A 25,447-nucleotide genomic window follows, 5' to 3' on the forward strand; every position below is an offset into this window, starting at 1 on the left:
ATGAGTTTAAAGTTCTCCCAGAAGTGTATTTTTAAGCTTGTTTGTTTTGTTAGAAATAAAGGCATATAGATGCTGATCACTGGCATGCAACTTAACAGATATGAATTATAAGTCATTGCAACAAAGCTGAGGATTTTAAAAGAAAAAGCTAAACAAACCACTCAAGAAAAAAATAGGATATTACCAAAGAACACGCTGAGTGAAAACACATTTGACTGCCACATGTTCTCTTGGTATTCGTTTTGCCTGTTAAAAGTGATGTGTGCTGTATGAGAGCCATCACTATCAAATCAATTAGATTCCTAAAGGGAATAAAGTGGCCTCTTCCAATAAAAGTAAACAGAAGTTCTCATTAAAAAGGAAAGAGAGACAATAGGGTTTGACTTTCTCACTTTATATCTCAGTATGTGCCATCCCATGAAATAAGTTTAATGGTACAGGGCTGGGGCTACGTTCAGCAAATCCACGGAACTGGAAGAGATCTCACTTGTCACCAATATCTCAACAATCATAAGGAACATGAGATCGACAAGCTGCTGAAAATCATTTAAAGAGCCAATAAGGTTTGATCTAAATAATTTTAAGTAATTCTGATTATAACAGCATCTATATTACAAGGGTAACTAGCCATAGGGAAGAACTTGAAGTATGAAGCTCTGCTGCAGTTGGTGGGAGGTTTTTCTTGATAGAATAAAAATTTAGTAAGAACATCAGAAATTTAGTGAGGATATCTGGCTTATATGCAAAATCACAGAAAGTATTTGAGATATGACTTTCTTGTACATGGCAAAGCTTTTGCTTATGGACTTCTAACAAAGCTGACAATGGGCAGCAAATTAAATGCGACTCCTGTATTAACATAACTCGCACGATATTCATCCTTGGCTGGAAGCCACTGACTTTCCTCACCTGCAACTTCCCCTCTTTAGCAATAGCCACGGGGATTGTTCCCCATCTATATTCATGTATATATTTCAGTACAAAGACAGGATTCTGAAGTATTATGAAAGGCTGGTACATGTGCATGTTAATATCTGCCTATGAATTATGTAAGTGCAAGGAGAGCCAAAAAGTGTATCATAGGATATCTACTTACCTGTATTCACATAATGTCTCACAGTATGGCTTCACAGCAGAAAGGTGACAGCCACAATTCACACCTTTTAGGTTTTCACTGCTGTTAACACCAAAAAGAAAGCTCCTATGTGAAATGTATTTGTTCTTTCTGGTTAAGTACCTTGCTTTATTTTTCTCCAGATGGCCACAGTGGCATTCAACTTCTTTATCAACTAACACCTTCCCCATGTGTTTCTTCTGCATTCACTGAGAGAACTTCTTGAAGCTATACATGAAAAAATTCCATTTTTATCCTCATGTAGCTTTAGTAACTGCTGCAGACACCTATCTGTCTTTGGACAAGTTGATAAACCTCCACAAAATCTGAGCATGGTAGGACTCCGCTCATCTACACTCTACTAAGTTTCAACTTCACAGTTTAGAATCACTGCTAGAATATTTAACTGAATATTGCAGAACCTCACAATGAAGACTTATTCTTGCTCTTTACTGTATTTGTAATACATTTGATACAATCAACAAACCTTATGGCAGTTACATAAAACATTTTTACTTTTTACACTTGCAAGGGGCAGTTGGGAATTATGTGAACTAAAAATATTGAGATATTGTCATGTTTTCTCCTTTTTACTCATGTCCATATTTCAGCAATTACAAGTTAGAGGTGTCATACTCAACTATGGATAAAATACGTGACATCTTTCAGTTTGTGGGCTTTACCCTTTCAACTAAAATAGTTCTCTAAAAACATCTCAACTTGCTATGTGCTTTACAGACATAGAAGCAGATTTCATGATTAACTGGAGAAGATTTTGTATGACTAATTGGATAAATTTGGATTTCCCCATATAGTCTCTTCATTTTCGGAGCTGAACATCATCACTTCTGTTTTGACAGAGGTTTATGGTCAGTGAAGAATCTCCTGCACACAGCACTGCAGTAAGGAATTCTTAAACACCAGATTTTAGAACAGGTAACTTCCCTGCTAGAACAAAAGACATTCATGATATTTTAAGCATATGAAAATTTATCATTGATAGGACTTGGTTTAACAAATTAGTACCTTTACCTCAGCCTCAAATTATCATTCAGAAGACAGACAAAAACTGAAATGCAAACTTAAACCATCGAAAACCAGAAAATTTTTTAAATAAACCTTAGAATAGCGATAGCAAAAAACCCGTCCTATTTAGAATTCTTTGAGTTGTAAATACAGATAAGTTCTTGTAAGTCTAACATGTGAAAGCTTAACACGTGAGAGCTCAAACTGAGCAAAACAAGCCTACACAGTGATTCCTGTCAGAAACCATTAACTTCACCTGCCAAAAGCCACTGTTGTAGCTGAAACAATCCCCCAGAATACAGTTCACCAGTTAGAGAGGCTGCACACTTATCACAGAATTCCTCTGCTAGGAATTCATGCAGAGCTGAGACATATAGAAAAGCCTATAGATAATTTTTCCCGTTTCCCTCCAGCATCACATGAATTGGGTGGAACAGACCCATGTAAGCAGCACTGTTAGAGCTGTTACATGACCAAAATAGCCTTTGGTATTAATGTAAGTGCAGAAGTTGAACTTAAAGGGACTGACGAGGAAGAATATAATTCCTGGAATTACAACATCTTATTAAATATTTGTACATCAAAAACTGCCTAGCAGAAGGAAAGAAAATCCCAACTGTAAAGAGCCTGTCATCTAAACAAACCTCTCGCCATCTCACCTCAAGTATTTTTACACAGAACAGCACTGTAGATAAAAGAGAATTTTCAATATACGTAGATATTTCATATGTGGGTTGTTTTTGTTTGTTTGTTTGTCTCTGATGTTTTATTTTGTTTGGTTTTTAATTAGCATTAAAATCTTCGCAGAAATCTGTCAGAAAACTGGACAAAGGAAGGAAATATCCAAAAATACATCAATCTTGTCCTCCCAGAGTCCTGGCAGTACACTGAAAGGAGGGTAAAGAGACAGTGTTTTCCCACAAATGTGTGGAAAACAGACTCATGATGCCATCACCAGGCAACACAAACTTCTACTGAATGACAGATAGGTGATCTAACCAGAAAGAAATGTCACAGTTCAAGGATCACAGCAATCAAGCTGATCTAGACCAAACAAGCAGTCTACAAAATATTAGATTGGCCTAAAAAATAATTACACTCAGCAGGAAGAATTCAATTTACCCAGATTAGTTACTAAAATGGTTGCAGGAGGTAGATAAAATCTTTCTTTAGAAATGAAATAAAGAGATGATTCCAAGTGTCATGCTTTGAACATATAATCAATACTCCCATTACCAAAATTTTCAGTATTAAACTTCCTTAAAATATCAACCACTATAATTTTGTGAGGTATCTGAAATAAAGAGGAAAACCTACTTTTTTGCATGACAAAGTTACTCAGCTAACCTGCATGGGTATGTCTGTATCAAGAACTTTTCATTTTCTAGCAAGCCTTCCTTACAATATACAAACCTGTGTACTGTCTGTTCTGAGACACCAAGAGCCTTTCTTGATACCAAAGCTCAAAACTTCAGGGACTTAACAGCATAGAAACAACCCTTGGCTTTTATTCTACACCTCTGATGACTAAACTGAGCAATTTCAGACAACAGAAGCAAGAAATTAGCATAGAACTATGTCTAGTACTGGGTTTATTAGTGTGAGGATTTTTAAAACTGTTTACAACCACACTCTGTCTTTCATTGCATTCCTGATTACCAGCCTGAAAAGAGCAACATGTAATTGAGCAGCAAAAACCTAAAAAATTTAATATTAACTGTAGGAGTGAAAAAATAATAAAAAAAAATATATAAATAGGATGGATGCTTAATGACAACTGTAGATTTGTCTGTAAAGAAGGCAATACTTCTAAAGATCCACAGTCAGAGATGCAAATGAGACTTATCTGGTCTGTGCGCAGACAGTTGTCAGAAGTCATTGTCATGACAGGTTTTTAAATAATAAGGAATTTAAAAATTCAAACTCCATATGGAAAGGAAGGAGAAGACAGAAGATTACTGAAGTTTGGAAATTAATTTCTAAGTCAACAATAGCATTATCACAACTTGCAAAGGAGATTATGAAAGCCTTCTGAACATTTTTTGCTGCAATGGAATTAGCCCATGATAAATCCATGAAACTATTATAATAAAAGTATCTAAACCGTGGGTAAATGACACTTAAATTTGTGGATTGCATAAATCACACATAGCTACACAAAGTTACATGCTTTCTATGGCATGAAAAATTATGAGACTGCACATTAAACACCAAAAGAAGAAAGAGTTCTTCAGATCAACATTTAAAGTGCTGTAAAAGAGGTCTTAAGACCTCTTCAAATTGATTGCACACAACTGTGAATTCTATTAGTACATAATCAGCTTTATGAACTTCACTGTATCATTCATCTTAAATTTTGTCAGACTTAACACAATAAGAAAAGTTTCTCCAGAAAGATGCAGTACCTGCAAACAGCCTCTCTTAGCATGAAATTAAAGTCAGGCTCCCGTGAATAGGCTCTCCTGGGGACACTCCTCTTGTGCACGTTCCGGGACATTGCCGGTTCCTTTTTCTGACTTGGACAAATGACTTCTCTCCAAAGGCTACTCTGGAACTGCGCTGCTTTTTAAAAAAGCATTAATGTGGCCCCACACTGTGCAGTCAGAGATTCTTCTGCATGTAGCCTTCATTACTCAGACATTTCAAATCTGTTCCATAGCACACAGGACATCAAAACTAATCATTCTGTCTGGTCCTCTGTTTCAAAGTCTGCAGAGCTACTGCTTCCACTCACTACTAGGGAAAACAGGCTTTTTCTTCACCACATGTTTGCTAGTGTCTGACCTACATCATGAAGAAGAATGAATCTCCCACTAATCCACATCCTAATAGCCAGACTTTCTTAAACCTCACACAGGAAAGCCAGGCATGTGACAAGAAGCTCTATTCCTGCCCCCACCTTTTATTTAATATTCTTGCTCCTCAACTTCTTTTTCATATCCTTTTGTTCTCTTTGTAAAAATATATCAGAGTGAATTAATGACATTTATAATCAACCACTGTGTTCATAAATTACAGAGATATGATCTGCCAGCACTCTGTTTATCAGAAAGCTAGATATCTCTGTTGTAGTTTTTAATACAATAAACCTTTTAAATCAGCTTTAACAGAACTCAATCAGAACGTACTTACAGTAAGTAATATTCTATACTGGACTTGCAACTTGTTTATTCAAACACCATCATCTATACCACATCAAATTTTGAAACCCAAAATTATACAGTGGATTTTTTTACTTCCAAAGATTGTCTTCTTAAGCCAATTTGGAAGCCTACGGACTTAAGAGCACCAGCTAACTGGAGCTTTCAGCTTCTCAGTTAGCAAGAAGATGACTGAAAACTTCATTACCGGACAGGCATCTTTGGAAATGTGTATCAGGTAGTTTTCAATTTAGGGTGTCCCTCCTCCCTCTTTATTAAAAAAATAAAAGGTCTTGTATTAACAGTACTGGTGGTTAGACCACACAGCTTAGGAATTCAGATAGGAAAACAGTTTCCTGGCAATGAAAATTCTATTTAAAATTCTTGACAAGAAGCATTTTGGTATTTGCTTCCTCACTAAGCACAAGTTATGTGATTTACCATTCTCGGTTCTGGAAAGGGAGACAGGACACAGAAAGCACCTTCTCTTACCCTGCTCAGTTCCCTGAGCACTGGCTGCTCTGGGTCCTTATAGAAGTGAGTTCGTTGGCTGGGTCTGAGCAAGGCCGGACATTTTCCATGGTATAATCACTGTCTCTGCCTATAGATCCCATTTCATAACATCACTGTGTGATTTTGACTAATCAAAATCAAGTGGACTGTGCTCTTTGTTTCTAATTCATTAACGACACAATTCCAAGCATCATACTTAGTTCTGTACAGGACTCTCTTCAGAGGTGCACAAGGCAGATTTTTTGAGCATGCACATACTTTGAAAAACATCAGGTCTGATGTCCTTCCACTGAGTATGCGGTTAGAAACAACAGGTCAGCTGCCACTTGAACCACTTATATGACTCCTATTAAATGTAATCTACCTGTGAAAGACCTGACATTTGGTTGGAGTCCATTTGTGTCTTTTATTTGCACTCATGATGTTTTTTCACCAGGCAGATGGATCAGATTTGCAGTTACCAAGTTTTTCTTTCAGCGCTTAAATATTTTCCGTTCTGTTTCTTAATGCTCTGTATAATTTGACAGCAATATTAGTTAGTAAATGGTTCAGAATTTCTCTGCTTGCTTACCTGTTAAACATCATTATTTTCATTTAGCAGCCGACAGAGAAAACACATCCTAAGAGATTCTGAATAATTTTCATAATTTTTTTTTAAAGCCAACTAATTTAGATACAGAAAAATAAAGACTGTAAGATGTTTACACAACTGTTTCTTCAGGTCAGAAACAGAAAATTTCAAGCTAAGTACAAACTGAATTATTATAAAGAGATCATACTGTTTATTAGACTTGTGTAGGCTTCTATAACAAAAGACAATATCACTCTTTACAAATCTTGTCTATTTCCATGGACCGGGAAGGCAATGACACTGTTACTACCATGACATGATCCTTCTTGCATTTTTAAAACTAATTTATTTTTCAAATGTAGGTTTTAAATTTCTGAAAGTGTGATTATTTCTCCTTTAAGGCACAGCCCATCTTCCTAACATAATTTGCTAGATGTTATTTCTGCTAGAGACGCACACTCTTCATCAAAACCATTGCTGCAGCTCAAATAACCAAGCTAACTTTAAATGAGCTGGCTCAGATCCTGATCAACAGCACCGCATCAGGAGCTCAGGGCAGATAGGAGAATATTCATCTGGAGAGCGGGCAGGCTTACAGAGCACATGGATAAACACACTATTTCTGGGGCTGTGTTACTCACTGAATGACGGCTCAGATACTTGCACGTAAGCTACCATGACAATTTGGCCTTACCTCTAAACGTTTTGGTGGAAGAAGGAGTGCTACTCACTTTTTGATTTATCTCTGTAGCTCTACAGGTTATTAGTTAACTGTAAAACCAACACTTGTCTTGGAAAATCATAAAAGAGCAGGTAAATCAAGAATAGAATGCCTAAAATGTGCTCTTACGCGTTCTATCTTGAGCAGTAGCATGTACACACACACACAGAGCGGCATATGCATTTAGAGGTTCTAATGAAAAGTGTTCATACAAAACTTTAAGAAATAAAAGAGAGAATATGCTCATCTTTTTTATTTAATGCCAATGCATTCACGTAATTGACAGCAATATCATTCACAGAAAAATCAGCAATGTTTCAGTTTTGTCTATATAGCAGAAATTAATAAAATCAGCAAAAGAACTGGCTAGCACTTTTTAAACGAATTAATCTCAATAGTGCAGGCATAAATTTACGTTAGAATTAAGTAAGAATACATGGAGACTAAACAATATGCTTAAAATGAAATATGTTCTCATCTACCGTATTTGCAGGATCACAAAAATCACCAACCCACTTCAATTTAAGCATGATAGAATGAAATCACATCCCCAAAAGAATTAGTCAAACAGTCCTAATCCTTCATCTTCTAAATCCAGCCCTGCCTCTCAGCCTTCACGTTGCTTAATCTGAAGAGTAAAGAGGACCATCATCTCCTCTGAACTCCACAATGATTAACCCTTCAAAATGAGAATGTGAGGCACAGACTGAAGATTCAAAGTGATTAAGATCCCACATCTGACCTAAACAGTGTTTTTAACTAGAAATGTGCCTTACAAATACAGCAAATGCAGAGCAAATAGCAGTCTCCTGGATGCAAGAATTATATTACTGGCCATCCAAAACTCAGCTGGGTGTTTTAAGTGAAAGAGAATACAGATAACGAGAGACTGGGGGAAGAGCAGGTAAGAGAACACAGACAGGAAAGGCTTCAGGAGAGCAGCAAGAGAAGGCACAGAACAGGTCAGGAAGAGAGATGTGGGAACACCGAGGGTGCTGGGAACTCAGCCTGTGCTTCCACTGCCTGTCAGGGCACTGCGAAAGCAAGCCCAGGCATTTACTCTCAAATAAGTCACTTATAGACGCCTATAGGCACCTTACTGAGTGTCAGCTCTATTTCCTGGCAATATACTCCTTCCATCAATAGTAAGCAACTAAGTTCAACATGAGGAAACTAGGAAGATGGCAGGAAGAGACACACAATACCTGTGAAACTGGTAAGACCCATCTGAAATGCAGGTTCAGAACACCTATATTCAAGAAAAATTAAGTTATATTGCAAAAGACACAACAAAGAGGCTAAAAAAAAAAAAAAGGGCAAGTTTAATCTGGTAAAGCAAAGGTTTAGTGGGGACAGGATTAGTGAATATGTATTTATAAAATGAACCTGACATAAGAACAAATATGCATAAACTGAGCAGTAGTGTATGTACCACAAGGAAGAGCAGTTCAGTACAGAACAGGTGTGCAATGGCAATAGTTGGGCAGAACACCCATTCTGCAGTGGTTGTGACCAGGTTATGGAAGGATTCCGAGTCATGATTGCTTCTGACAAGGTGGGGGATGGCCTCGTTTTAGACCCAAAAATTTATGGGCAATAAATACCTGTCAAATAAGTAGAGCAAGTCAAAGAGTGGGCTAAGTTACCTGATTATAGTATGAATTACAAATTATTCTCCACCACATTCATGTTGTTTTGTATTTATAATAGAGTAATATCCACATTAAAATGCCGGATTTTTTAAAAATAAAGACTCCGTGTCTTTTAGATTTAAAACATTATTAGTTACTCAATAACCTTCATAAAATGGAGGGGAAGGTTCTGAAGAAGCTAAACAAAATAATAAAGCAGAGAGTTTTTCTCAGAGCATAGTATTTAATTTCATTAGAACTCCATCACTGCCAACACTGCCCCTGTAGCATGTGCCAACCTAGTGATAAAAGGTTATTTCACATTTTATATACTCCAGATGGCAATGATTCAGAAGGAATCTCACTCCTTAGTTCAGCAGGATTAGGAAACCTCTTACAACCACCTCAATTGACATTTCTCATCCTGCCAGCACTACAATGGATCATGATGCATGTGTTTCACGTTGCAGTTGCCAGTATAATTGTCCTATTACAAACACACTGATTGAGAACATACACAGAACACTGCCATAAACATTAAATATGTCACAAAATATGCAACAGAGGGCTCACGATGAAATGCAGGCAAGTCTGGAATGGGAAAATATTGCTTGTTATTTTGCAATGCGATAAATTTCAGCAATTCAGCACACAACTACAAGAGTTGAATGAAACCCAGAACATTTTTACAACAAGAACACTCACTGAAGTATAAAACTACTGAAACCAGTGACCCATTATTCATCCTTGTATTACACTAAAATTGTCTTCAAAGATACAGAAGCAGATCCTAGTGAACTCCATGAAACTCAAATATTTTTTAGAAAATTTGTTTCCCTCATTCATTCTTTAACAGGCTCTACAGTAAATTCACACCAACATCACATACTCTCCCACTATTCACTACTGCATAGTCTTAGACATAATGAGTTTTTTTCTCTGAAGGATTGAGACCAATATGTAAGAACTGCATTTCACAGTAATTTGCCTTTTAAGGAAGACATTGACAGTTGGATTGGTTTTGGTCTGTTTGGTTTTCTCTTCAAGAATACAAGCATTTACATGTACTTGAGAAGATTAAGAAATACTTTGTCTTGAACAGAATTCATATTCCAAGACACACTTCCATTCAACAAGCCAACAGGAGAGTTCTCCACTATAGACCACTTTCAACATAGATCCATTTTTATATAATTTTAACTATAATTTTAGAGACAGTTGACTCCCTGGCTTTGTAATCTACTGATTCCTTTGCTTTTCAGAAAGTAGTACAGGTGGTCAGAATTTTCCAGCTTCTTACTGATTTCTACAGTAAAAAGGAATGTGTACTAAGGCTTATTGTTATTTGCTTATCATCTATACAATATTAGTTTTCTTATAGGTAGTAGATACAAGCTGGAAGGAATCTGCCAACAGAAGACAAACAGAACACAGCGATAAAACCGCAGTCAACTCAGCGCCTCTAAAAAGGCTTTAGGATGAAGGATGAAACCTATAGCTAAAGACAGAAAAAGGTTACCTACTGATCAGGTGGCACAGTGTATCAACCCATGCCACATTCATTCCGTTAATGGACTCTGCAGCTTGGAAACACCGATAAGGGCACTACAACTTAATGATCTAATCTGTATTCCTAGAGAATGAAAACTTAGTCCAAAAGACACAGTTTACTTGGATTTCCAGTGGATGGAAAGATGTGCTTTCTCTGCTGTGTATTGGCAGGAAAAAGTGCACACAACTAAATCCCACAAATACAGAAGAACAAGAAGGAGGATTAAAAACACTTGCAGAAAAAGGTATGTCAAGTTCTAAAACGCAGCATGACTTGCTGTGCCAAAACAAGAGACTACAGAGATCTCTGTTCCCTTGCAACATTCAGCCTCGTCGTCTCGCACCTCCTCCGAACCACTTTTCTCGTGACAAACGCCACACTTCCTCACACGCCACCTCTTCCTTCCTCTCTATAATGGTGCTGAAAACCAGGAAGAGTAAAATCCCTTTTCTTGAAGAAAACAATTGAACTGGGATTCTTCAGCTACCATGAAACAGAATAATGCAAAAGAAAAATTTTCTCCCAGGCACATGTAAACTAAGGCCATTATCAACAACCAAAATTACTCAGTGTTCTCTGTGACGTGACTTGTTCTGAACAGATTTGCAGTTTCTCTGCACCCTTTTGCAGCAAATCCTTATCTGTCTGTCACAAGAGGAGCTCATTGTTTCATGCAAAACAATATTTTATTGACATCCTACAGACAATTTTTTCATAATAACCTATCCACAGCTATTATATTGCATGCTTGGAGATAACAGATGATTTCTGAAATATGTATTTAATTAATGCTATTTAATACACAATTTGGCTGAAGGTAGTAGTGCCCAATTTGTAAAATTTGAAATTATAAGGCAGGCACTACACATGGAATTAAAACTATGTTGCACTGAAACAATCATTCAAATCAGATGACATTTTTTTACAGTATCTGCAAACTGAAGCACACATTATGACCAAAGATAATCACATTAAGATTTTTGGCAATGCTTTAGCATAAAAGCTATCAGCAATAGAAGACAGTAATTGCTATTAAATTGTACCAGAATCCCTATGGAGTTAGAGATTGTAACCATATTAGTCATATAAGTTCAGTATGATTAATGACACCGCAAAAAATATCAAGATTTTAAGCAATAAACCCCTCATAGGCAAATCCCAGGGTAATTACTTAGGTCCACTCCTGCCGTGAGCCAGACATATTCAACTCTCCTTGTTGCATTTTTAGTGCAGTCAGCGAGCACCCTGCAGGACCTGGGGAGGATTGGCCCACACATTTTCCTTATTTATTTGAACAGTATGAATCACATCAGGCAGTTTAAAACTGTAGCATTTGTCCTTCAATGCTTTCTCCATCCTTAGAAGGGAGATGCCTGCTCCTTTCCAGGGCACACTCCCGCTGGTAGGTCTAGATCTAAACTCACTGAGAACCCTAAGCCTTTCCTTTAAACAGGAGTGAAGATAAACCTCACAGCTGTCCTTACTAATTCTGATGCACTAAATCCAGGCTTCTTTTCTTTTTTAAATCCCATTTTTCTTCTAAGCAAGTTCCATTACATATATCAAGAAAATGCACAAGCAACATCCATGCAGCAAACTTCTTATGCCTTCGGGGCATAATTCCCCGAGGATGTACAAACAAAATGTAGTATCAGAGTAAGGGATGAATAATTAGAAGAACTAGGTCTACAAGCCTTTACAAGAAAAGAAAATCCAATTGTATTAATGTTTATAATATACTATAAGGAGCAAAAAACAGTTTGCACCTAATATAATAGCTTTTCGACTTTAAATATACTCACTGCGACTTTTAATAATTATATTTGAAAGGTGCACATAAAGGAAAACACACACCCAAAGTAGTTTGAAAAAAGGAAAATATTAAAACTGAATTTAAGTTGCCCTGTCCCATTCTGAGGACTGACAAACAAGTGAAGTGCTGCATGGCCTGTGAAATTACAACAATACTGTGGAATAATTACAAGTTCTAAGTTAAAATTAAAATTACCGTAATAATTCTGCTGTGACACAATCCAATCTGTGCAGACTACAAATTGCTACTAGGTTGAAAAAAATATATTACCACCTCAAGTCAGGCAGCTAAATTATTCTATTTCCATTAGTCAGTGTAGGTACTTAAGGGGTTACGCAGAGCAGGATGACAAACTGTTTATATTTACAAATGATGTACTGGTCACATTCAAAGACAAGCTCTTTACTTGCACACCAGCAGTAGAAAGGCAGCTATGCAAACTTTGAGTAAAGATATTATTCTACAACAATTTCTCAGTGATGAGAGCAAAAGTCCCATTCTATGGGGCCAACCTTTGGACACAACAGGTGATGTCATGTCGGGGGCATCTTAGTGCATGTTTTCTTATACTGTTGCCCATACCATTTCCTTTATAAAGAAAACCCTTTTCTCCTCCCTGCCTCATACATACATGAAAACCAGGAAACCTTGCTTTGAAATCTAGACAAGACAAAGGATCCCCCTATTATTCTGCTCAGAGAGATAACATTCAGGATTTCAGGTTCTTATCACCTGGACCACAAATCTGTTATCTGGACTATTTAAGGCACCAAACTCCTGAAAGCCCTCGTTTCCTTCTGCCCTTAATGAGAGCAGAAGGCACACCAGTATCTTAAAAGGCTGGACACTTTTCTGGATCGGATTTTACCTGCTTGTAATTAGAATGGAAGTGTAGACTCCTCGTTTCAGTTTGTTGTAAAATAGTGAAGGTAAAACTTAGACTCAGCCAACCAATGATCCTTTGAAGATTTCAATCATGCTCATAAAAGAGCAAGTATCAGTATCAAGATCATTTGGTTTTATGTCAGCTTTTTAATCATAATATTCCCTCACGGTTTAATTTGCTCTGTACCTACCACCATCAATCTGAATACACATCACTGCCCACTAATGATACACTTAAGAGTTTATAACACAAGTTTTATAGTACAAGAAAATTATTAATGCAAGCCACCTCAAGCATCTAACAGAAAAACAACCACAAGAATTGTGATCATAAACTCACATTTCTCTCTGACCCATTAGTAAAGAGAAACAGTCTATAATCTGAAAATCGCATTTCACATAGGGCTTTTAAGTACAGGTTTACAATTATATGACAAAAGGAACCACAAGTGTGATGTGATCAATAAATTAAAATCATGGAATCAGAGGATCAGTCTTAACTGACATAATACATATTGATTTTTGAAATATGTGTCTCTTTGACTCTGCAAGAGAACTACTCACGTTCAATACATTAAGTCTCAAAGCGTTGGCAGCACACATACGCCTGGCATGAGCAACCGTAAGACCACGAGTTGAGAAAGGGATGTGCAATGGACGTTTCAAAACTATCCTGTCATTTCCATTTCACATCCTCTCCCTTCCCAGGAAGGGGTAATTAATAAAAGGTACCAGTGTACAACACTACAGGGAAACAAAAGACATTAAACAGAGACTGAGTCATTGTGTTGATATAGAAAACAACTCCAGTAGGCAATCCTGCAGCTCAAAAGTGATTGATGATTCTAAAAAGACAGCCTTTAAATTTACCACTGTCATCCATGACAGACTCTAAGGTAACATCTGTTCTTTGACAGCTTTCTTCTTGCCCGTTATTCTTACCTAGTTTTACTTCTCTAATCATTTCGCTGGGACTACATTTCCATTTACACACATGTCTGAATTATTGGATTAAAAAATGGAAATGACAATGCTCTTTCAAAGGTGACTCTCTGTAGCATACTCTACTATAGGATGCCAGATCTTTACCACCACATTGTCCTTCTCTCACAGCTATTGCCTCCTTTTCCTTTTTAATATTTTGTCATACAGATATTATTAAATGAATATAATCTTTTAAAAAGAGAAAGGTACACATACAATCTCAAACAGAGAATTTTTCCATATTCAGGTTCAGAGGGATGGATCTGGCTTTGATCTTTTGAGGTCCCTTCCAATCCCAAACATACTGTGATACTGTGAAACTCTTGAAGACTTCTACCCCACCAAAATTAAAAAAGAAAACTCTCTCTTATTTGTTTTGGTAGGAAACATGGCAGAAAGAATTATTGATATTTTTTAAAGCACTTACTTCTATGAAAGGCCTTCTTTTTTGAAACGGAATTTTCCGATTATATGGAACCAATACCACTTTTCAAGGTATGTCAATAGTTAAGTCCATTAATGAGGGGAGAAATAATACACAGAATTGAAAAAATCATGTGGCAAAGGCAATCTTCCATTTTAGTATTTTTAAAGCATACATGAACTTTCAACACATACAAAAGTTATTTACAGTTTTATGACTGCAATCTAGACAGACGCCTGTCACCTTTAAATACATTGCCTATTAGCATCTTTCCTGCAAAACATTGCAAAATTATTCTAATACATTTGGTTGGAAGGAGGTCCTAATGGGTCAAGTAGGAGATTAACCTCACACTGCAGGACACAGGAATCTCACAGCTTTTTCCATCATTAAAAAGTTTTCCCAAAGCAGATCACCTGTAACAGCCACTAAGGATGTAGCATCTGATTCTGGCCATGTTCTAATTTCAAAAGCACTTCCAGAGAACCACTACAGAGCACTGTTAACCACAGCAGTGCTTCTCAGAGTACATAAATTTACTAAAAAAACCTCTTGCTGGTAGAGTTTCTCAGAAGCTACTTATTAGAGCACAAGCAACTGAACTGAGCACAGAGACTGAAATTGTTTAGTCTTTTTCATGAAGACTATTGTGGAACCATATCTAAATTGTACTAGCAACAAATCAGTCTAATCTTCTGTGCGCAATTTCTTAGTTACATATAAGTAAACAGCACTCCTTTGGGACTTCAATCATTTTTCAACTGCCTACACACAAAATTGTCAGTGGTTGGTTGACTAGTCGTTGTCTGTGAGTATGATCAAGAAATCCTGCCTGAACCTACTATCTTAATTCTTGTAACTGCTTACCTTCCACATTTTATCTTGCAATTCCAGATCACCCTTGTCAATCTGTATTGGTAGATGTACACTATTGTTTTCCTTTATAGAAGACTAAAACAGAACAGCTGCTAAGCATTCCTGCTTTGTCACCTGTTTATAAGCCATTCTATCCTCCTATCTTCCACATGGTTTTCTGTTTAAAATTACTTGTCATCCTTTCATAATCTTTGTAAAAATGCCTTAGTTGTATATAAATATTTATAGATAATAAAATAAAAAATAAAAAATAAATAAATAAATAAGTGACCTAAGTATGAAGGAGTTTGGTCTTTCACATTGGGGGGTAATAATGCATGGGAGGGGATCGAGGCAAACTATGAAGAAAAAGAGATCATGATCTTCCAGTGTAATCAGGGCAGGTTCATTCCTGAAAACTGGCTCAAAATTAAGAATATAATGTTAAAAGAAAGCATTTAAAAATATGTTCTTTCAGACCACAGTTAATCAATATCAAATGGCTTAAGGGAAAAAATAAACTAAATGAAAACAAATTATTTTCTGCTGATCTTTGCAGTTCTTTTTCTGGCAGATCTGCTGATCTTTCTGCTGGTCCTTGGAATTAAGGTTTGTATCGTGTTTAACAAAGGAAATTTTTCATTAAACATGTGAAGAAATGTGTCAGTTTTGAATAGTCTCTTCACCTTTTATGGCACCAAGGAGTTGCAGAATAGTGCATGACACATCACTGGCTTTCCTAATTTCCTGTGTTTGAAAGAAACCAACTATGGCAATTTCCACAGGAAAGAAACAGTCAGTACTTTAACTTTGCATGTTCAAATGCAATTTTAAAAACAGATCTATAAAAACACCAAACCAGCAATAAGTAACATAAGTCCTCCTAAAAAACACAGATCTTACAATACATAACTGCACATCTCTTAGGCAGCAACGTTACTCAGTAATAGAACTCAGCTCCTATATCAGCACTGCCCTTTCATAAATCTAAACAGGTTTTACAATGAAGAATTATCTGTAGCTAGAAATACCTGCAAAATATGCCTATTATTATGCACAAAGCCACAAACTTCAACAGGTACAGGATATCACAGTACACAAGTATCAAACACGAACCTCAATTTCTTTAAACGGCAGCAGCAAGGGAGTCAGCAATTCCACCAAAATGAGGTTTTCATGTCCTCTGACATAAAAGGGTCTGTAAACTTAAAAACTACATCTGCACAGGAATCCCTGCTCTCACTCTCAAGCACAATATTATTTGGTACATGCTTCCAGGAGCCTCATTCAGTGTCGGTGGAGATCTCTCACTTTGGGAATGAAACAGCACATAAAAAGAGAGATGACTGATACATACCACACACTACCCAACAAGGGCAGATTCCGCTTGGGCAGGACCGCTCCCATGGTACAGGAGTGCAGAGAATATTCAAGCCATCTTTCTATTACAAAAATTAATGCATGGAGCGGATTATATGTTGTGTGTGGACCTGTACAGGGGCGTCAATAACCCACTGTTAAATTGTGGTAAATATGTTGATATATTGTTTTTATGTTAGGCTCTGTCCTGAATGTTTTAAAAGACAGGGTAAACTAAACAATTACACTGCAACGCAGTACTACGTTGGTGCTAATCTATTACATTATGCAAAGAAAAAAAACACCACTATATCCTATTAAACTGTAGTGCTAGCTTGAACAGAGGAAGGAAGCAGAGTCTGATAAATCAGTAAAAGGCAAGAGATGCTACCTTACAGAAATGCAAGTATGATACATACTGTCAGCATATAAATAAATACAAACCCAACTCAGGATTTCCTGAGCAGACGGATAGCCATGCTTTTGTCTGCAGCAGATCAAAATTACCTGTTTCCCTGGAACCTTTGAAAAAAAGCTTTCAGCAACCAAGAGCTGCCATGGAACACCACCACATGATTTACTAGTGCATCAGGGTACTGAAATAGGGCTGGTTCTTAATGTAGCTTCAATGCCTGAAGGGTCCACAGAAGATTGGGAACTGCATGTACCTTCTATGCGCATCTTTAATAATGCCCGAAGCAAAGCAATCCGCTGCTCTCCAAAAATGTTACGTAAGTCAATATACGTCATGCCCTATAGTCTGCTCTTAACCTCTAGTTCTTGTATGACTTCTGTGGGTTGGGTTTGTACTGGTTCTTCAGCCCTCTGCAGTCACTCTGACCTCACTGCTTTTGCTCTTTGTCAACTTCTGTAGGAAATACGTATTTCAGCCTGATGGTTTCTAACATCAGAATGAGAACAGTAGTTAAGAAAACTGAGATAACTTATTCCTTGAAGATATTTCTCGTGTCTGTACGTATATTCAAAACCACTGTACTTCTACACTGAAGAGTAGAAAAAATGAAGTATGGTACGAAAATTCACAAAATTCCTTTTTTTTTCTTCTTGTTGTTGGTCAAACATGTTTAGTACAAACTAGCCTGTGAATTCAGTGAGATTAAACTCCAGAGACAAGTTGGGGCAACCTCCTCTTTGGGCTTAAGTTCACAAGTTTAGTAAAGTTTAGTAAAGCCTTTCCTTTATTTTCTGCTAGATGAAAACTATTCACACAAAGCTCCTTGATCTTACTTAAAATAGTGCTTGACACTTCTGAGCAAGGATTAGATGTGAAATACCTAAGTTTCATACATGCACATAAGTAAAAATACTGATATACTCACCCTATCAATGCTAATCTAAAAGAAACTTCATCTTTTTACTCTGTCAATTCTAATAAAACTACAAGATCGATACCCTAAGCATGAGGTCAAAGCACTGGTAAAACAGTATTCACACCACATCCTGAGGCCCAGCAAGTCCAGCCAAGAGCTCCACAGTCCCCCAGTGAAAGCACTCTGGCCCAGCAGCTCCAGAACTGGTGCCTGTGAAGCAGACACCAGTCCCACCTCCCTTACAGCACACACGAGAGAGGCCCCCCCAGCATCCCTGCCGGGAGGGACCCCACGCTGCAATGTGGGAAAAATGTGAGGAGGAAGGAGCAGCAGAGATGAAGTGTTTTGAACTGATTGCAGCAGCTTCCCCACAACCCTGCCGCCCACCATGCTGCTCAGGGAGGAGGTAGAGGAGTTGGGAACAAAGGAATGAAGTTGAGCCTGGGAAGAAGGGAGGGGTGGGAGAAGCTGTGATTAGTTCTGTCTTTGTTTCTCACTATCCTACACTATTTTTAATTGGCAGCAGACATGGGGCACTTTCAGGTCAGCAAGTTGTGTTTTATACTTATTCACTAGTTTTCTTTGTAATATTTAACACAGCCACACTGCATCCAGGTTTGGAGCCCTCAGCACAGGAAAGACATGGACCTGTTGGAGGGGGGCCAGAGGAGGCCACCCAGGCTATCAGAGAGCTGGAACAGCTCTGCTGTGAGGACAGGCTGAGAGCTGGGCTTGTTCCACCTGGAGAAGAGAGGGCTCTGGGGGGAACCTTATTGTGGCCCTTCTGTACTTTAAAAGGGCCTACAAGAAAGATGGGGACAGGCTTTTTAGCAGGGCCTGTTGTGATAGGACAAGCGGTGACTGTTTTAAACTAAAGGATGGGAGATTCAGGCTAGATATAAGAAATTATTTACTATGAGGGTGGTGAAACACTGGAACATTGCCCAGAGAGGTGGTAGAAACCCCATCCCTGGCCACAGTCAAAGCCAGGCTGGACAGGGCTCTGAGCAACCTGATCTAGGTGAAGATGTCCCTGCTCGTGGCAGAGGGGTGGATCTACATGAGCTTTGAAAGTCCATTCCAACACAAACTATTATATGATTCTGTGATTCTATGACCTAATAAAATCAGGCAGTATCTAGAAATATAGGGCGGAATGACAAGGTCAGCCTTTGGTATAAATTCTATCTTTGTGACATCTACCTCCCCCACTAACCCTACATGCAGACCACTCAAGTAGGATAATAAGAGATTACTGCAGAACTACACAAAGGAGATGAGAAAAACTTGCAGAGAGCTCCTCTGTAATCTTCTTCTGAACTAAGGAGTGAATTCCCACACAGTATTTTACTCATCCCTGTTATGACAAAAATCAAAGGAATACCATCAATGGCTGCCAGAAGAGCATTTTAATCTCCCCAGAAACTAGATTAAAATGTTATTAATGGTTTTAATTGGCATTTAATGGGCATTAGGTAAACTGGCTAACCACAGGGTCTACCAAGGCATCCTACTGGTTTATACTTTTCAGACACGGTCTCTGTTGCGTATGGATTAACAGTCATGGCGGTGAGGCCACTAAAGTGCAAGCAGGTGGTGACCGTGAGATCAAGCAGATGTGATAGTGTTAGAAATGAAGATGTGATAATGCAACATCAACATGCTTATGCAATGTAACAAATCTCTTTATCACAGCTACTAGGAAAACAGTTGTCAGTTCCATTCACCTGCCAACAAGTCAGAATGGAGCAAGAGGAATTAACAATAACTGGAGAAAGCCAAGTAGGATGTGCTTAAACTAACGGGTACACAGCCCTTTTATGTGAAGTGTTATCAGGTTTGTAGCAGTCATTTTTCCCCTTGTCAAAAGTGACAGGCTCAACCCTACGGTCAATATTAATGCGAGGAGAACGATGAAATACAATCAAATGACAATTGCACTCATCCTATTTGCAGGACCCTGGCAGATCAAACAAGGACCATTTCCTACTTGTCCAATAACTTTCATTCTTAAAAGCCTGAGGCAGTTTCCCAGTCACAGACATTTGTACCTATAAACAGCATCATCTTCACTGAAAGAATTCCGAAATTTACCCAAAGGCGGATTTTAAGATTTGGTACTAGCCTCTTCAATTACTGTTTACACATACACTTTACAATAGCATGTTTTATTGAACTTGCGTCATTTAGGACAAAATAGTAATCAAAATCTCTTAAATAAAGCTACCTCTTATACTGGTTTAACAGTTAATCCCAGTTTGAAGTCACATGTACTGTATGCACTCAACAGACAACAATTTCTATTGCTTACTGATGTACAGTAGAGAAATGTAATCAATTTATATTGCGTATATTAGTGTGCTTTTTAGAGTGATACTATAAATCACACCTACTGCTTCAGGCAGGGTTGTTGCATTCTGTTCCTACTGTTGTAGGAAGATGATGAAAGCAGGAAAAGCAGAGCTGAAACCAAGAACGAGGAGGTACATGAGACACAGTGTATTTTCTTCTCTAATGTCCAAGATACAAGAAGTTCAAGGAGGAACTAATGTTAAACTGTGAGCAATCTAAAGAAACCCAGAACCTGAACAAACAAAAAAGAATTAACTTAATTTCTTCCAGAGCTGAATAAAGAGACAGCAGGTGTCTTTACTAACGTAAATCGGGACCCGCTGGTATAATACATGGCAGTTTCCGACAATCCAAAATGGACAAGTCAGACTGCACGACAGTGTCTTGGAAGAAACTGGCCTGTCAGGTATTTCCAGGGTCAGTCTTCATGCATTTGAGCAACATTCATCTACACACGGTCACGCCAAAAACGGCCTTATAGAATGTAACAGAACAGCTGCAGCAAAGCAACAGATCTCAGTGGTTTTGAGGAAGAAAACATCAAGGATTTCACCTCAAGGTGAGATTATAATACAGCAATGCAAATATGACTGCATCCAGCTGCAGTGTGAAATTCTAGATTTAGCATTAAATGGTTCTCCTGCAGGGCCTTCCCACATCTTAAATATATTCACCTCCAATAAAAATAGAAAACAAATTTAAAACTACATGGATACACCACAGTACAATTCTGGAAGAGAAATTTGGTTTTAAAAGCTCTTTCTCCTTCTTTAGCAACTCTCACACATCTATCAAACTAACCACTGTGTCACTTAAAGGCTCTGGCAGATTTATACAGATGTTAAGAAAGAGAACTTCAATTTGTTTCAGACTCCTAGCCCGGAATATTGCTTACTTGGTAAAAACAGAAATGTCAATCGATTAAAAAAAATAACAATAAAAAAAGCTTGCCTTCTGAAGTCCTCCATCTCAAACTATATGCTTATATGTGAGATTAGAGTTTTCACACAATTTCAGGCAGGAATAGGTAGCTTTCCTCCCCTGATTACAAAGGTCAACTTACCGCTTTCTACCAACTATCACATTTCATTCTCTCAAAGATGAAGAGGAAATATTTTGAGATGCAAAGAAACATCCTCCAAATGATAGTTTAACCTATTGCACTGCAAGTATTATGTAGGAATGTAAATCCACTCAGTTCAGGAATTATGCAGCTTTAAATTATTTATGCTATAATATATGTTCTTATTTCAGTCTATCTGCATCTGAAAGCCAGAACATTCGGACTCAAAGTATTACTCTCTAGCCATCTTCTTCCAAAGTACTTTCATTTTGCTTGATTTTAACATCTTCTCCCATCATCACCTGTCTTGTCCCATTTAATTGTTCTCAATTGGAGAAAAAACGCTGAAATCCTTCAACCAATACAGAATAAGCAGCATAAAATTATCCATTTGCCAGTTTCACTATTTGCTCAAGAAGGGTAAGAAAAAATACACCCATTTAGGGAGAAAGTGCATTCTCTTCATAGCATTTGGTCTACACTAAAATAAAACCACAGCCTGATGAAGCCAACAGCAGTTTTCATTGTTGGTAATAACAGGGTCAGACTCAGGTGCCATTAACACAAAGTGATATTTGAGTTTCCCTTCAAACAGTAGAGCTAATGTGCAGACAGCCTTACAAAGAACATAATACTGATTTAGATGGCGTTCACCTCTATCTAAATCAGAGGTACAAAACTAAAGAGACAAACAACTTTAATCCAAACAACTTGCATCGCTCTGCTTCTAAACAGATCAGAGCAAGCTAGACTGCAAACAGAAATGGAGGAAAAAGAATGGATTAATTTGAAGATAGTGGACTTCGGGGATCCTAATTAATAATATAGTTATTCTTTTCAGAAACACCGCAGAACTGAATCAGACTACTGCAGCTGCACAGAAATAATGAAGGATTATTCTGAAAAGACCTGAATATGCAGCAGTTAGATTTTTACCAAGTTACTGGTTGGATTAGTCTGGAGATTGGCTTCCCCTCACGCTTGCTTTTCTTAATCATGGCTGCATCATCTTCAAAGTTTATTTCAAAGGTTTCCAGTTATTGTAACAATAATACTGTTCTAAAATCAAGACCTCACGAAATTCTTCCGTGAACAAAGATTAATACATAATAGAGCAAAATATTGTAATCAAGAATACCCATAGGGTGGATTTATTTTGTGTATATTACTCAGGGAATCTCAACAGAATAGGTAAAAATTGAAATGAAAGAACATAGAATAAGAACAACAAAACTAAAAAATAAGTATCCTTAGCATTTCTAGCGAAAGAATTTCAGACTTACTTGAACACTTCAATAGTTTTGTTACAATCTGAAGAGCATTAATGGAAGCTTTCCAAAACCAAAAGAATAGATCAGAACAGATTATTGCAATTAACTGCTTTTGCAGCGTTACCTAGAAACCCAGTCTCAGATCAGAGGAGCAGCATGGTAGACACTGAGGGAAAAAAACCCCAACACAGAAAACCCTAAAAATCCCAACAAAAAGAAGGAAAGAAAACACCCACCCCCCAGCTTGTTTTCACCATATTAAACTGAACTTGAACTTTTCAATGATTCAAAGGCCCAAGGGAATGAGTTAATATTCAGTCTTGATGGAAAATACACAACATAAAATTCCATTGTCTCTTTTGATTTTGTTTTGACTGTTTTGTTTCTGTTCATGTGACAAAAACAATAAAAAATTCTATTTGATGCACAAGATCTCATCATGCATCACGAAAATAATAAATAACTCAAATCCTTACTGTGATTGTATGAATGGTTTGTCTTAAATTCCAGTTCTAAGATGGTTCCCTTGTAAGTGGAGCTCTGTTCTAACACTCCATTCTGGTCCAGTCAATGCAGGAAGAGATGTGAAGCATGTCCAAGCAGGATGATTACCCAGCTGGGAAAAGGCATCACTTTTTTTTTCCCCCTTTATTCAGATTGATCAAACCCATTCTTCCTGGTTAACAGAAACAAATATTGACCTATCAATAACGTGCACTTTTTGAGAAGATCTGTACTTGGAAAATCATTGGGAATTCTAAAAAAAATGCAAGATCTCTATAAATGAAAATTTTCCCAATTAAACAGAACGATGGTATAAGCCTTTCAAGTTTTACAGAATGCTAACAATCATTTAGCCAAAAGCCCATAATGTTTACAGAATTTCAGATGGAGAGCAGTTTTGCCTTCAATTCCATCCATTCAAGGTAGCAACAGGTCTGATCAATCTTTTTGCACCAAAGCTCGTCCTTCCCATATTTTGCACATAGTTTACTCATCCAACATACCTGGAAAACTGCTCTTGCAGCCCACGCATCTGAGCTCTGCTGCGCTCCGACTCCAGTGTCACCTCCCGTAATCTTTTTTCACTCTCAAGTCTTAAATGTCTTTCTTCCTCCAACTCATGTATCAGCTTCTCACGCTGAAAGACCATAAAAAGTTATTTATTCATTGTACACATAGAACATACTTTGGGCAAAAATTTAAAATTTAATTTGGGAAAAAATCATCAAAATCAAAATAATTACCCTAACTATCCCATCATGTTTTTGTATAGCAATGTTACACAGAATAACAAACTAGAGATGGAAAGCCTTTCAGAATATGCCCATCACGCTGGGCTCCTCTTACTTGGCTCAGACTCACCAAGGTCAGCATGCTTAAAACCAAACACCCACTCTCTCATTCAAAGCTCTTTTTATTTACCTCCACTGAAAATAAGTGTAAAAAACTGTATTTGAGATACGTGATCTGTCTGGCTTGAATGCAGACATGGAAAGCACGAAAAAAAGTCAAGAGGACAACTCGTAACCCATCCCTTAATGTTTCAGTGTCATGAGCAGAGAAGGACCTGTCTCTGCACCGGTGCCTTTCTTGTTTTGGCTGAGAGGAAGATCCCTAGCAGTAGGACAGAGTCTATTTGAATCTATTTACTGAAATTCTACAACAAAGAATATGTTTTCAAAAACTGAGTACAAATCACATATGAGGGAAATACAAATGTCATTAATTTTCCTAATAGTTCTCAAAGGCAAATAGCATACCATTGTTGCTAATTCTTACAACATAGGCCAAAAAAATGCAATCTACAACATAACTGCACCACCTGGGTAAATCTACATACGTCATGTCTTAATTTTTTTTTAACATCAATTTGAGATATAAGAACATCATATAAAAGGGTATCTAATGATTTCAAAATTCTGTTTTAAAAGTAGCTAAATGCAATTTAGGATGAGCAGGGGAATGAATAGAAAAGTTATAAAATGCTTTAGAAATTTAAAAAATATGATACAGCCTTTTCCATGTGACCCTGTTACATGGAAATTATATTAAATGAAATTTTTCTTGTGCATTTAAATTAGATAACAAATCAATTAAAAATAAACCCAAGCACTTTACATTGTACTACATTATACTCCGTCAGCAAAGGGGTTCCAATGTCAGTTGTCTAAGAAAAGTGTAAGTCATTGTAAAGCTACAGTGCATTCACCATCTATATGCTTTGAAAAAATCTCTGTGCCCATGATGCAGCGCGATTTGTAGCCTGTCAGACAGTCTGACGTAGTTCCATTGCTGACCTAAATTTTCAAGACCTACGTGCAAAAATTTATCTGGAAATTATACATACCTTTGTTATTTTCTAATGAAATTGCATCTTAGTGTTAAGCCATCAAATGGGGGAGACAGATTATTTTTACAAGTCTCACAGCTATAAATCTTACTGAATAATAATTTACAATAGCAGTAACCAAGGGACCAAAAATATGAACATTACCAAGTGGAAAAGAGATATTAAAGACAATGATAAATAAGCAGATGCCACAAAGGGAGGCTGCAAAGGATTAAATGCAGTATCTATAGGCTTGTGAAAAAGTATGGGGAATTACTCAGAGAACAGAGGGCTTCTGTCTGGTTGGCCATATGTAATGTCTGGAAAAAGGAAAACTGCAAAACAAGAAACACATTACTGAAAAATAAACACATTTTTCTAACTAAATTGTCTAATTACTGTCCTTACTGTTACATAACCATGTTCTGCCAGGTGGTGAGTAATAATCTTTAGTTTGTGCCAAGCGAAGAGCAGAGAGTGCTCAGCACCAGGCAGAAGATACACTGCAGC

At 37.4% G+C, this 25,447-nt stretch overlaps 1 protein-coding gene across 1 annotated transcript in view; it reads right to left on the reverse strand.

The window, feature by feature from the left end:
* The window catches only part of NCKAP5 (NCK associated protein 5), a gene marked incomplete at both ends in the record, with an annotated part of 239,157 nt that overhangs the window by 162,002 nt on the left and 51,708 nt on the right, over window positions 1-25,447 (reverse strand). Inside the window, 1 exon segment of the mRNA XM_080346974.1 lies at window positions 23,613-23,746. Coding sequence (XP_080203100.1) covers window positions 23,613-23,746 — 134 coding nt within the window.

The sequence above is a fragment of the Nesoenas mayeri genome, assembly GCF_963082525.1.
Source record: "Nesoenas mayeri genome assembly, chromosome: 6".
NCBI lineage: Eukaryota > Metazoa > Chordata > Aves > Columbiformes > Columbidae > Nesoenas > Nesoenas mayeri.